Below are 12,324 nucleotides of genomic sequence, written 5' to 3'. Positions count from 1 at the left end.
CAAAATATTGTCCCTCGTTAGCGATGACTTTTTTCCATCTTTCGGTCAGCAAGCGAATTCCGCGGCGAAAGAATGACTCATCTTTGGAGGCTATCCAGTCAGAGACCCATTTTTCGACGTCTTCATAAGAATTGAAGCATTCGTCAGCAAGTGCGCGTGCCATCGACCGAAACAAGTGATAGTCGGAAGGGGCACAGTCTGGTGAATAAGCCGCATGGGGTAACACTTCCCAGCGAAGTGCTTCTAACGTTTCCTTGACAAATTTTGTGACGTGAGGCCGAGTGTTGTCATGAAGCAAAATCACTTTATGCTGTCTCGTTTCATATTCTAGTCGTTTTTCGTGCAATGCTCGGTTCAAACGGATCATTTGTCTCTGTAGAGATCCCCTGTGACTGTTTGACCACTTTTCAACAGCACATGGTATAGCACACCCTTCTGATCCCACCAAATACAGAGCATTACCTTCTTCCCGTGGATATTCCGCTTTGGCGTCGATGTTGCGGATTGGCCGGGATCGCAAATAGTTTTTCGATGTTTGGGGTTGTCAAAATAAATCCATTTCTCATCTCCAGTGATGATACGATGTGAAAACCCCTTTCTTTGTTGCCTAGCGAGCAGAATTTTGCAAGTGGTTTTTCGCCTTTCAATGTCTCTTGGCTTCAGTTCATATAGGGCCCATTCTCCTTCCTTGTAAACCTTTCCTCCCTAAGGCTTTCAAACAATCGAAAATGACAGATTGAGCACAATTTAATGCTTCTGCAAATTGCTTTTGCGTTTGTCATGGTTCTTCATCCACCAATGCCTGCAATTCTTCGTCTTCGAATACTTTTGGCCGTCCAGAACGCTCTTTGTCCTCTACATCAAAATCACCACTTTCAAAGCGTCGAAACCATTATCTGCATATTTTATCGGAAGGAACATTATCATCATAAATTTCTACAAGCATTCGATGAGCTTCAGCTACAGTTTTCTTCCAATTGAAGCAGAAGATTAACACTTTGCGCAAATGACGCTTATCTGGCTCAAATTTCGACACTTTCGATGGAGTAAAAAACAATGTTATTGATGCAAACGTATACCTTTATGTACTGAATGTTATTGACAGATGTCAAAACAAATCATTAAGCTTCGTTTAGACATTAGAGGTTAACGACAGTTCTAGCTATAGCTACTTGCCGCTAGATGGACGGAACTTTCCGATTTACCCAATACACTCGATTATCTGAGCAATAACGGCAAACATTAATCAAGCGAGCTCGAGCGGCGAAGAAGCCGCAACTTCCAGCTTAAGTTTGACGCGGCGGTGTCTGAGCGTTGCCAATTGTATTAATACGTTTTCGTCGATACGCAAGATATCCGCGACGAAGGACATTAATCTAGACTATTAGAGACTACCGTCGGCACGGCTTTGCGGCATTTCTCTCTCGGAGGATATTTGCGATTCCGGACGCCATACGTCAAAGTCAAGCACGCTCAAGTTCTGGCCAATAATCTCGGCGGATAGGTGTAAGTCCTGGAGAACTTCCCATTCGGAGATGGATTGGTACCTGTGGCTAAATTGAAGGTGGGACGTTTGCACTGGCCTATTCCCAACTCGGATGTCCCAGTTACACACTTGGCCAGACATTAGTCCGCTAATAAGCATCGACGGATCGCGCGGATTAAACTCGATGCTCATTAACGGCGACGACGATCTCAGCTGCATCACCGGCTTGTTCGGATTTTCTGCAACAAGACGCGATTACGTGCGTTACATCGCGTAAGTTCCGTCTCTGAAATTTCGCTACTGCTGCCCAAATGACCAGCCAGACGTCCAAATGTTCAGTTGCTAATTTCTAAAAAATATAATATTGAATCTCTGTGTGTGTCATTCGCGTGCTTTTCTCTTCGCGACGCGATCGCGGCGACTCGTTTAGAATTCAATTCGAAATTGCCGGTCGATTAAACGGACAAATTTCCTCTTGCGCATTCTGCGAATTTGGTGGTGCTTCTGGTAGTGCCTAGGTTTCATCTAAAGAGATTTGGTATCGCGCAAAACTGGCTCGTTTTTATTATAAAGCTCTTGAAAATATTTCTATAGATGGCTCTTCATGGTGCTTTTCTTTTTTACTTTATGCACATGTGTAATATCTGAAATCTGTATTACACCCGTAAGGGATTTTATACCGCGCCATATTACACCGCCAGAAATCATGTTGTCGGAAATGCGCTCGGCTTTATGGGAGATTGTTTTTGTCATGTGATACGTTTCTGTCAATAACAAACGTAAACAACAAGCGTGTGCGCCGCATGCGACGTCTGGTATAGATATAAAGATTCACGTCAGTGAGACACGTTTCAAATATTATGAAGGACTTTGAAACGGCCAATCGATTTCCGCAACCAGAACCAGGACGGGCGAGTGACAGGCTGCGTTTGACGATGACACGATGAAACATACTTCCGATACGTTATAAAATGTGTCACTCGGCACGTTAAAAAAGAGGGAAAAAGGAGACAGAAAGAGAGAAAAAAAGAGAGAAAGGGACTATATTATTATGGAGGAAAATTCAATAAAATCCAGAAATTCGAGGAGAAGTTAGTTCGCGTGAAATACAGCAGAAAATTCATTTGACTGAATTTCGAATTATTTTAGCATTAAAATTATGTGGAAAATTATATGTAAAAATAATGTTAAAAACAATCGAGCGAGATGCACGGCGCGATTTCAATGGCAATAATTTTTATAGGTAATTTCGTCGTGTTAAATTCCTATCTCGCGTAACATATCGATGTATCAGGAACTGAAAAGTGATATAACAATCCCGTTACCGTTAGCGTTGCTCGGAATTAGATTTTTAGACGAAACTACGATGTATCTCGTTCAAAACGCGCTCTTGTGAAAAACCGTTCTCGCGGTAACGAAGACGATAATTTATTTTCGATCGTATTTTTATCGCGCGTGATCGCGCGCGATAATTTAAAGCGACACGCTATTACCAATGTCCCATATATAGGAGCAAGGATCCACACTGGGTGGTTGCCTCTCAAACTCCATGAAAGAGTAGGCGCCGGCCAATCGATTATGTTCGCTGGACGACCACGACAGGTGACTGACTGGTCTTACGATGGGCTGCGGGTCAGCGTACACGTTTGACGTCCTGAAAGATAAAACGAAACTCACACAGCCCCGCGAAACCCGCGTGAAATCGCACCCGTGGAAATCCCCGCTCCACTCTCTCTCTCTCTCTCTCCTCTTTTTGCTCGTTTTTAATAAAATTCCCATGGGTGCGTATAAATCATCCGCTCGACGACGCGACGCTGAAGGGCCGTTGCTTTTACACGTTGCAAACGTCATTCCTCCACTTTTGTTCCTCGTGCGCGCGCGGCGCTACGCTTCACGAGCCGATTAATTGTAACGACAGCCGCGGACTTTTTGCAAGGAAAGAACGCAGAGGCGAACGAACGGCGTTAGCGCACGGAGAGATGCAACGGCGATTTCTTCCTATCGCGATCAAAACGGCTTTGCCCGCTTCGCTCCAAGGATTTGTCGGACACGAGAGCGAGACGACAGGACGTTTCCCGTAAGAGAAGGGCAAAGCGAAAAACAAAATGTTGTTTCGCAGGGCCGCCGGAACGCGGCTTCCGACTCGAATTTTATCCGATTATTCTCCCTTTTTTCTCTCCCTCGCCCTCCTTTTTCACCATCCGGTGAAAAAAGAAGAGGGAAATTTTGAGGTCGTCGTCTTTCCCGCTCCCTTCCTCTCGTGACGAGAGGAAACGCCTTAAGATACTTTTTCGCCAATGTCTGCGGATTAGCAATAAATCGGCAATAAGACAAGCGGCGCCTCCGTCCATCGCAGCGGGCGCCGCTATAAATTCGAGAGTGCCGGCATCGCAGAGGCGACGCCGATATTTCGAGACTCGTGTGTGTATACGAGAAAAGAGGATCAATCCGCTCGCGTGCTCTCGGCATACCCGACCCGAACGCGACGGAGCATATCTGCGAGGCGCAACACGTGTTCGGACGCGCGAGGAAGAAGACGCGGAAAATTCGCGACTCGCGTTAAACAAGCGTCGCAGGACGAGAAGCAGAACGGGATAAGCGATCTTCTTCCCGTTGAGCCGCTCGACGACAACATTGTCTTCCGGCGAGGCGAGACGCATCGATTTATAGGCTCGCAGTCTCGTAAATAACATGCCGGAGCTTCATGCAGAATACGCGACGACGAGACACGACGTGAGAGACGAGAAGACGGTACGAGCTGTACAGAGTGCAACATCATCATACAGGTCAGTATGACGGGTTGCTGGCCTCTATTCAGATAATAATATAGAGGTTGCCGAAAAAGTCACTCGTTGACTTTGTTGATAATGATATTTGAACAGTGCTCCCAGTTATGACAAGTGCAACTGACTTTGTACCATGATAGTTATGACAGTTTATCGACCGGAGTCGAGCTTCACTGAATTAAAAGAGATATTTAAAAAAGTGAAACTGAGAAATAAATATTACGGAATTAAGCAGAATAAATGGAAGTGATAGTCAAAGAGATAAATATTTGTCATAACTGGGAACACTGCAAATATCATTATTAACAAAGTCAACGAGTGACTTTTTCGGCAATCTCTAAACATTATCTTTACATTATCGTCTGAATAGGAGCAAGCAACCCGTTATACTGATCTGTATGTTGATGTTACACCCTGTATACGTCGAGAAAACGTCGCTTGTGGATGCGATTTCGGGGGATTGCGGGAAGCTTCTTTCAAGTTAATGAGTTATTGGGATATTTTTTATCGCGTCGCGATAAGCGAGGACCGCCTGTGGATTTATGAGACTCGATTTCTACAAGAACTCGTCGTGCGAACGGCGAGCCAGTCGCGAGGAAAATACGCGTCGCATATGATAATTCCGCACGTGACCGCGATTTGTCGAGGGAGATTTAACCCGTCCGAGGAAGCTCGCGTCGCGCACGTCGGCCTTGGAATGTTCCTGAGATATCAGTGATAGGCAGGATTTTGCGGTTCAACGCTCGTCGGTCGATTGTAAAAAGCGACGGCTGTGCATTTCGGATCCGGCCGTGAACGTTGAACCCTTTGGACAAACAATTCGCGCGAAAGTCGTTAAGCTTCTATAATTCGGTTTCTTTCAAAGTATGAAAAGTATGAAAAAAAATTATCTTACGTGAAACCAGCAAAAGTTAACCTCCAAATATAAATTAATAATTAATTTACAATTTTCAAAGATTTCATTCTAAAAAGAGACGGTTCGTATGTAACTTTGATGTTACAATGGGGTACAATATCTGTGTATAGAGGAGAAGGTGATATTATGGCCACTCTCAATATCTCCGTTATTAGGCAGCGAATTCCAATTATTACTTGTGGAATCATTTGTTTAGTAGTTTGCTGTTAGCACAATGACGCTAATTATATCAATACAATAGCTTTTCTACAACGCATTATTACTTTCGAGCATCTCGAAATGTTTTTCAAGATGCATTTTAGCCTTTAATTAGACATGTTCCCTCATTATTTTTAAACTTGACCGTATTATCGAATATATGTACAATTGAATATTTTGTTTGTTACTTGACATTTTATTCGGCTGTACATCTTTCAATTTACGCAAAGTTAAATGAAATAATATGACATTTTGTTAATATAGCCCCATGAGAGCTGACAAAAATACCGTCTCTTTTTCGAGGTTTTTACATCAAAGTAATTATTCGATAACTCGATTCTAATCTGTACTGAGGGCTCTGTTGCACTTATGTTTGCACTGCTATCTTTCTGGCAGATTGTATCTCCTTACAAGTAAATCAATATCCACATAAAAAATTCGCGCAGTTATATTCATTATTATTCCCCCCCTAAGAATTTAATTTCAAGTTATATTCATTATTATTCCCCTCCTAAGAATTTAATTTGAATAAATATATAATTTCGTAACTAAAGACTCTTTGTGTTACTTTAAACAGAATCAATTTTTTTTATCAATTTTAGTGGGAGGCCACATTAGCACTTCATTTTCTCGCCGATCTATAATGCCGTTTCCACATTTTTTTATAAGTAACATCCAAAACAATAAACATTAAATTTGAATCTATAATCGATTAAACGACACACCGTGACAAATGTAATCATTCAGTTCTCACTTTAAAATATTGACTATTAACAAAGTTATTGTATATTATTATAAAACGTGAGAGGAGGGCCATAATACTACCTTCTCCTCTATGTGTACAATTCAAGTTGTGCATATCGACATATCAGTATGTACGTAACTTAAACAAAGTTACATGACGTTATGGAGAGTTAAACGTCGTCGTTCTTATCGAAAAGAAATTCCGACGAGAAGCATATGAACGCGCGTCGCGCGCAAGAGTGACGCGTTGTAAGCTTTCTCTCTACTGTATCTTTACTACGATTTCGCGAAAGTGATGGAAATAGCCAATATCGCGAGTTTCAGTAGCGATGCAAACGCGACGTACCTCACACCGCGAGGGAGAACCAGCGCAGTCGGCACTATGTCGTCGAAGTAATGCTCGTAGATGTTGATCGCGCTATTTTGCTTCATGCAGCGCTCCATAGGCTATAGGGCGAGCAATTGTAGGGAAGCGTAATGAATTGTTAATTAGTCTCGACGGGGATGAATTACCCGAATACTTATTCCACCAAGTGACCACCATCATTCGCGCGCACGACGATGGTGGGGAAAGAAAGATTTAAACGTGGATGGTATCCTACGATGGATGCATCTTAAAAAGCCGCTCACAGTGATGAGTTTCTTCATCCGCGGCAGCCAATTCTCGCCCCTCTCGACGCGCCGGCGAAACCTGTACATGCTTTCCTCGTCCTTCGGATTTATCTCCCTGGGCCAACCGCCCTCGAAGTGAAACACCCCCGTATCGCTCCTCGGTTTATCGACGGTTTGCATCTGACGTGAAGAGGCAGAGAGAAAAAAGAGCGACATCACAAGTCGGCTGGCGGGTGCAAGGATGAAGTTACGAGAGGCGACCTCGCCCAATCCCTCGACACTCCCCCTCCTCCCCCTTGCGAGCGTCTTTTTATTGCAAACGTAAAACTTTAGCGCCACACTTAACGCTCAAGACACTCTTGAGGAGCGCGGTTAAAACGATTTACTCAGGGAAGAAACGCAATCTCCCAGCCGCCCTCGCGACGCTCTCGCGCTGTACTTTGCATTATCAATCCATATTTCCATCGCGGCGGGGCTTACCTGTTCTCCGTGAGACGCGAACCCACCGCTCCTCCACTTGTCGCGGACTCGGTCGCGCAATAAACAATTTACGACGCGTTTTAACGTAAAGCCCGGTTTATGTTACGGCACGTGTCGTCAAAAGCGCGCCCATAAATATTGAGCCGTTACGTTTCCGCGAGATTAAATCTGCTGCATTTTATTTTTATTGCGGGGAGCGCGCGTGGTCCAACGTAAATTGATGCGGGACGCGCCGCGGAACACAATATTATATTTGAATTAAACTTTCCACGGGTTCCGCTTCGCGCGCCCGTGAAAACTCGGATCTGCAGCCGTAAATTTTGCATATTTTTGCGGTATCGTAGATAATATTTAATTTACAACGGTGCAAATTACCTGAAATGTAAGATACACGAAAGCCAGAAATTGCCGTGCTTACGCGTACGCGGCGCATTTATTAATTCTCGGGAAATGAAATCGCGACGAACGAGGATGAACGGACGACGGAGCCGCCGTGTAGAATTACTTCGATGGTGATTCAACACACGGACATTTCCATAATCCTCGCTTTCCCTTAAATCCTGCCATATACAGGATGTTTAAAAAAAAACAATTCAGGACTTTAAAGATAAATCGTACTCACAATGGATAAAGTGGACGAAAGAAGTCCTAATAAACATGAGTCGAAAAATTAATACTGTCAGAGCTATGAACAATTATTTATTTCAATTAAATACGCGCTTCTGGTGCTCTTGTATCACCTAATGTAATTTCTCTATATCATTTATCGCTGAAGATAGAGTACCATGCTTTAAAGGAATCCCAAAAAAAATTCCTTCGCTCTTGCTCGAATGTAAACTAACATCTATTTTCTCCATTTATACACACTTTTCACCCCAAGCAATTGTTAGTCACATATTCTCGCGAACAGCGAACAATTACTGAGAGCTATCACAAAGTTTTCACAATGCGATAAGAATGACATCATATTATTCCAGTCAAGAAATGCATTTCATGTATGGCCGCGCACTAGAAGCGAGTAAGTCATCTGCTTTAATTAAAATAAATCATTGTTCATAACCCTAGCAATATTAACTTATCGATACACGTTTATTAAAACCTTTTTCCCCTACTTTGTGAATAATCTCCACGCTTAAAGCCTTGAACTCTTTTTTATGAACACTCTATATAATCATATAAAATTGTATATTGGGTGAATGGGCAAAAGTTCCGATACAGAAATACATTTCATATATGGCCGCACACCAGAAGCGAGTAAGTCATTTGCTTTAATTAAAATAAATAATTTTTATATAACCCCGACGATATTAATCTTCCGACCTATGTTTATTAGGATTTTTTTCCTCTACTTTGTGAATACTCTCTACCCTTAAAGTCTTGAACTCTTTTTTATAAACACCCTGTATAATCATATAAAATTGTATATTGGGTAAACGTATAGAAATTTTGTCACTTGCTTTGATTAAAATATAAAATATTAAAATAAATAATTATTCACAACTCCGACAATATTAATTTTCCGACTCATGTTCACTAAGACTTTTTTCCTCCATTTTGTGAGTACTCTCGACGCTTAAAGTCTCAAACTTTTTTTTATAGACACTTCATATAATTCATATAAAATTATATAATATATTGGGTGAATGAGCAAAAGTTTCGATACAGAATACATTTCATGTATGGCCGCGCACCAGAAGCGAGTAAGTCATTTGCTTTAATTAAAAATTAAAATTAAATTAAAATTGAAAATTAAATTAATTAAAAAATAAATAATTTTTTTATAACCCCGACGATATTAATTTTTCGACCCATGTTTATTAGAACTTTTTTCCTCTACTTTATGAGTACTCTCCACCCTTAAAGTCTTGAACTCTTTTTTATAAACATCTTGTATAATCATAAAATTGTATATTGGAAAAAAATTTCGATAGAAATGTATTTCAGGTTTAACCGTGCACCAGAAGCGAGTACAAAGTCGCTTGTTCTAATTAAAATAAATAATTTTTTTATAACTCCGACTATTAATTTTTCGACCATGTTCATTAGAATTTTTTTTCCTCCACTGAGAAGACTATCTGCCAAGGTCCTGAACGTTTTTTTTAACATCCTGTATATATGTGTAGAAATCTCGAAGTGTCTCGAATGTTTATAGAAATTCATTAGCGATGGCTGATGCCGAATTTGAGAATAATGGCTCGTACAATGCCATCGACGATATGATCTTGAAGCGCACGCGGCTTTATATTACTTGACGGCATTGTGCCGGGCAGACGGAGTAATTGACGGCGAAGAATGACGACCGAAACTTTTCAATCTTCGCTCGCGTTAAGAATTATTCAATGTTCCTTTCAACGACCCGCGCTGGACCTCTCCCGACGGACATCTCGACGGCGCCTTTCAAATTTGTGTTTTCGTCTTGTGAAAGAGTCCCCTCATATTTTTATCGCGCGCTGTTATTCCCGGCGCGAATCGCTTCGCCATCGTCTTTTTTCCGACGACCGGCAAAATTACTGCGACGAAAGTTATCGGCGAGAGAGTTAACGAGGATTAATACCGAAGAAGTCGCGAACTCGGCTCCCCTTCGGATTGCCTCACCTCGTGAAGGGCAAATTGCGCGGACTTCTGCTCGCCGCGGTCGCGGTGGCTCCTCTGGACGTAGTCCCGCATGAGTTGCGGATCCGGCGGGATGTCCTGCACGTTGACCTCGCTCCCGTCGAAGAAGCATTGCTTACCGAACTGCGACCTCGGCTTGATGTATGCGTACTGGATCAGCATTATCGGAAAGCGTTCCCCGCCGAACCGGGGCGTATGGAAAACGACGAAACTACCGGGTAGCCGGCGCACAGACCGCGCGTGCGGCTACCCTGTTAAATTATTTCAGGGAACCGGGTCGGCGAAGGAATTACCTCGGCCGCACGTGCGCGTCACGCGTTTTACCTAACCGCCGCCGATACTTTTCACGCACGAGCGCTCGACACGCCGGCTCGAGAGGCGCGCCCGATATAGCATGACGGGCCATTAAAACGATGTTCAGCTTGTGAGGCAAACGCGAAGCATGAGCGAAGCGAGAGTGACGCAATAACATCGGATGTCAAACGAGATAATAGTCATCTTGAGCATGTCGGCGACTTGACACGCCGCACCGATGTCGCTCACACGTTTCTTTGTCATTGGTAGCGTAATTACGCGCGATTGTGGGTACTTCCGATAACGAGTGCCTCTTTGAGGTAGTTTCTCCAGGAGCAAAAAAAAATGATGAGCACAACCATCTATGTTACCGTCATACTTCATGACAATTCAACTACGACTTGCATTTGATGCATTTAGTTGAGTTCGCTTGAGTTAGCAGCGGGTAACATCTAAAGCGTCTACAATGACAGCAAGAGTAATGGATGAAAAGAATAGTCTTTAGACACAGGTTGTAGAATTAAGGTCTCCTTACGCTCGAATGTCTATAATGCCGCGTAGTAAGTATTACAATAAGCCAATCAACGACGTGTACCTCCTATCGCGCACGTTGCGTGTTGCTGCTGAATTCTCATTGGCTGAAAGTAAGGAAACAGATCGTAGAAAATGGAACTCAACCATTTCGAGTACGATCTTAAGTCCATTCTACATTAATTGCAAGTCGCAAGGTTGCAAGCAAATTGACTAATCACAGTCGATTATTCTTTTAGTGATTGAAAGATAATCGACTGTAATTGGTCAATTTGCTCGCAACCTCGCGACTTGCGATTAATGTACTATAGAATAGGCTTTACTCTACGCCTTATATTCCTGGAAAAACAGCTTACTCCAGCGTCTTATGGCTTTAATCTACTACTCCTACCACCAGCAGGGCGTTGTAGACAACGCTTGAGGACCATTGCACATAGAAGAGTTTTAACCGTAAGGTTGTAAGAAAACTGTCCAGTCACAGTCGATTATTCTCCTTGCGCTAGAGGAATGATCGACTGCGATTGGTCAGTTTTCTTGAGACCTTACGATTACGATTTTCTATGTGCAAAGGCATCTTAAAACACGTTATAGGGTAATAAAATCTTACTAATTGTAAAACAAAATACTTTTATTCGCGTCCGCTGCCAGTGTGACATTGGCCATCGATGGCTATTGTCACTGCTGGCAAATGTGTTAATAAAAATATTCTGTTTCGTATTAGGTGTACAACTTTACTTCCGCCGTTTTCCTATAGATGGCTTTAACGGTAAGTAGTGGTCGAAATAAATAGATCATAGACGTGATGCAATAAACTTGGGCATCTGTCAACATAACCCCATAGAAACATTAGTCGATTTGTGTCTGCATCATAAAGTTATTCTCGATTGAAAATGTCAGTTTACGAGCCAAATTCTTGTCATTTGCGGGAAGTTTTAATTTTCTGTTTCAATATGAAGAAATCTGCTGCTGAGGCTCATCGAATGCTCTCAAATAGTTATGGTGAGGCCGCTATTAGTGAAAGAACATGTCGTGAGTGGTTTCAACGCTTCAAGAACGGTGATTTTCACGTCGAAGACCGGCATAGCGGTGGAAGAGAGAAAGTTTTCGAAGATGCAGAATTGGAGGCATTACTTAATGAAGACTCGTGTCAAAGTCAAGAAGAATTGGCACGATCATTGGGAGTGACTCAGCAAGCAATTTCAAAACGCCTCAAAGACATGGGAATGATTCAGAAGCAAGGAAATTGGGTGCCGTACGAGTTGAAACCGAAAGAGAGATGTTGAACGGCGTTTGTTTGCTTGTGAACAGTTGCTTGAAAGGCAAATTTTTCAAAATGCAAAAACTTGCATTTTGAAAAATTTGACCAAGCCGATAGAAAGAGTATAAAATACTGTAAAACTTTTGTCTGAAACACTTTCTTATACACCTCATATTTTATGAGATATTAAATAACAACGAAAAAGTCCGTTTTCTTCAAGGGGTGATTTCGACCCCTAAACCTCGAGATAAGCACATAAAAAAAATACGTATCTAATACTTTTTTATGCTCTACAAAATATCCAATGCCCATCAAAATCGGTGAGGAACGGTTGGGTATGTTTCCTTGTCAGAGAGGCATTGTCGGAAGCACCTATGAAATTCTCCCGAAACTCAGGCTAACAAGT

The 12,324-nt window shown here is 42.4% G+C and overlaps 2 protein-coding genes across 4 annotated transcripts in view; one reads left to right on the top strand and one right to left on the bottom strand.

Moving 5' to 3' along the window:
* Positions 1-12,324, top strand: part of LOC105188026 (furin-like protease 1) — a 509,265-nt gene that overhangs the window by 415,093 nt on the left and 81,848 nt on the right. The window lies entirely within an intron of this gene.
* On the bottom strand, positions 1,305-1,766 carry LOC109504291 (dynein intermediate chain 2, axonemal-like). The gene has a single exon (XM_019843558.2). It carries the CDS (start codon positions 1,703-1,705, stop codon positions 1,385-1,387), a length of 321 nt encoding a protein of 106 aa, XP_019699117.1. The 5' UTR covers positions 1,706-1,766; the 3' UTR covers positions 1,305-1,384.

Source organism: Harpegnathos saltator, unplaced genomic scaffold (assembly GCF_003227715.2).
Source record: "Harpegnathos saltator strain DR-91 unplaced genomic scaffold, Hsal_v8.6 scaffold354, whole genome shotgun sequence".
Taxonomy (NCBI): domain Eukaryota; kingdom Metazoa; phylum Arthropoda; class Insecta; order Hymenoptera; family Formicidae; genus Harpegnathos; species Harpegnathos saltator.
The sequence above is the reverse complement of the archived record's forward strand: the minus strand, read 5'-3'. Positions and strand labels throughout refer to the sequence as shown.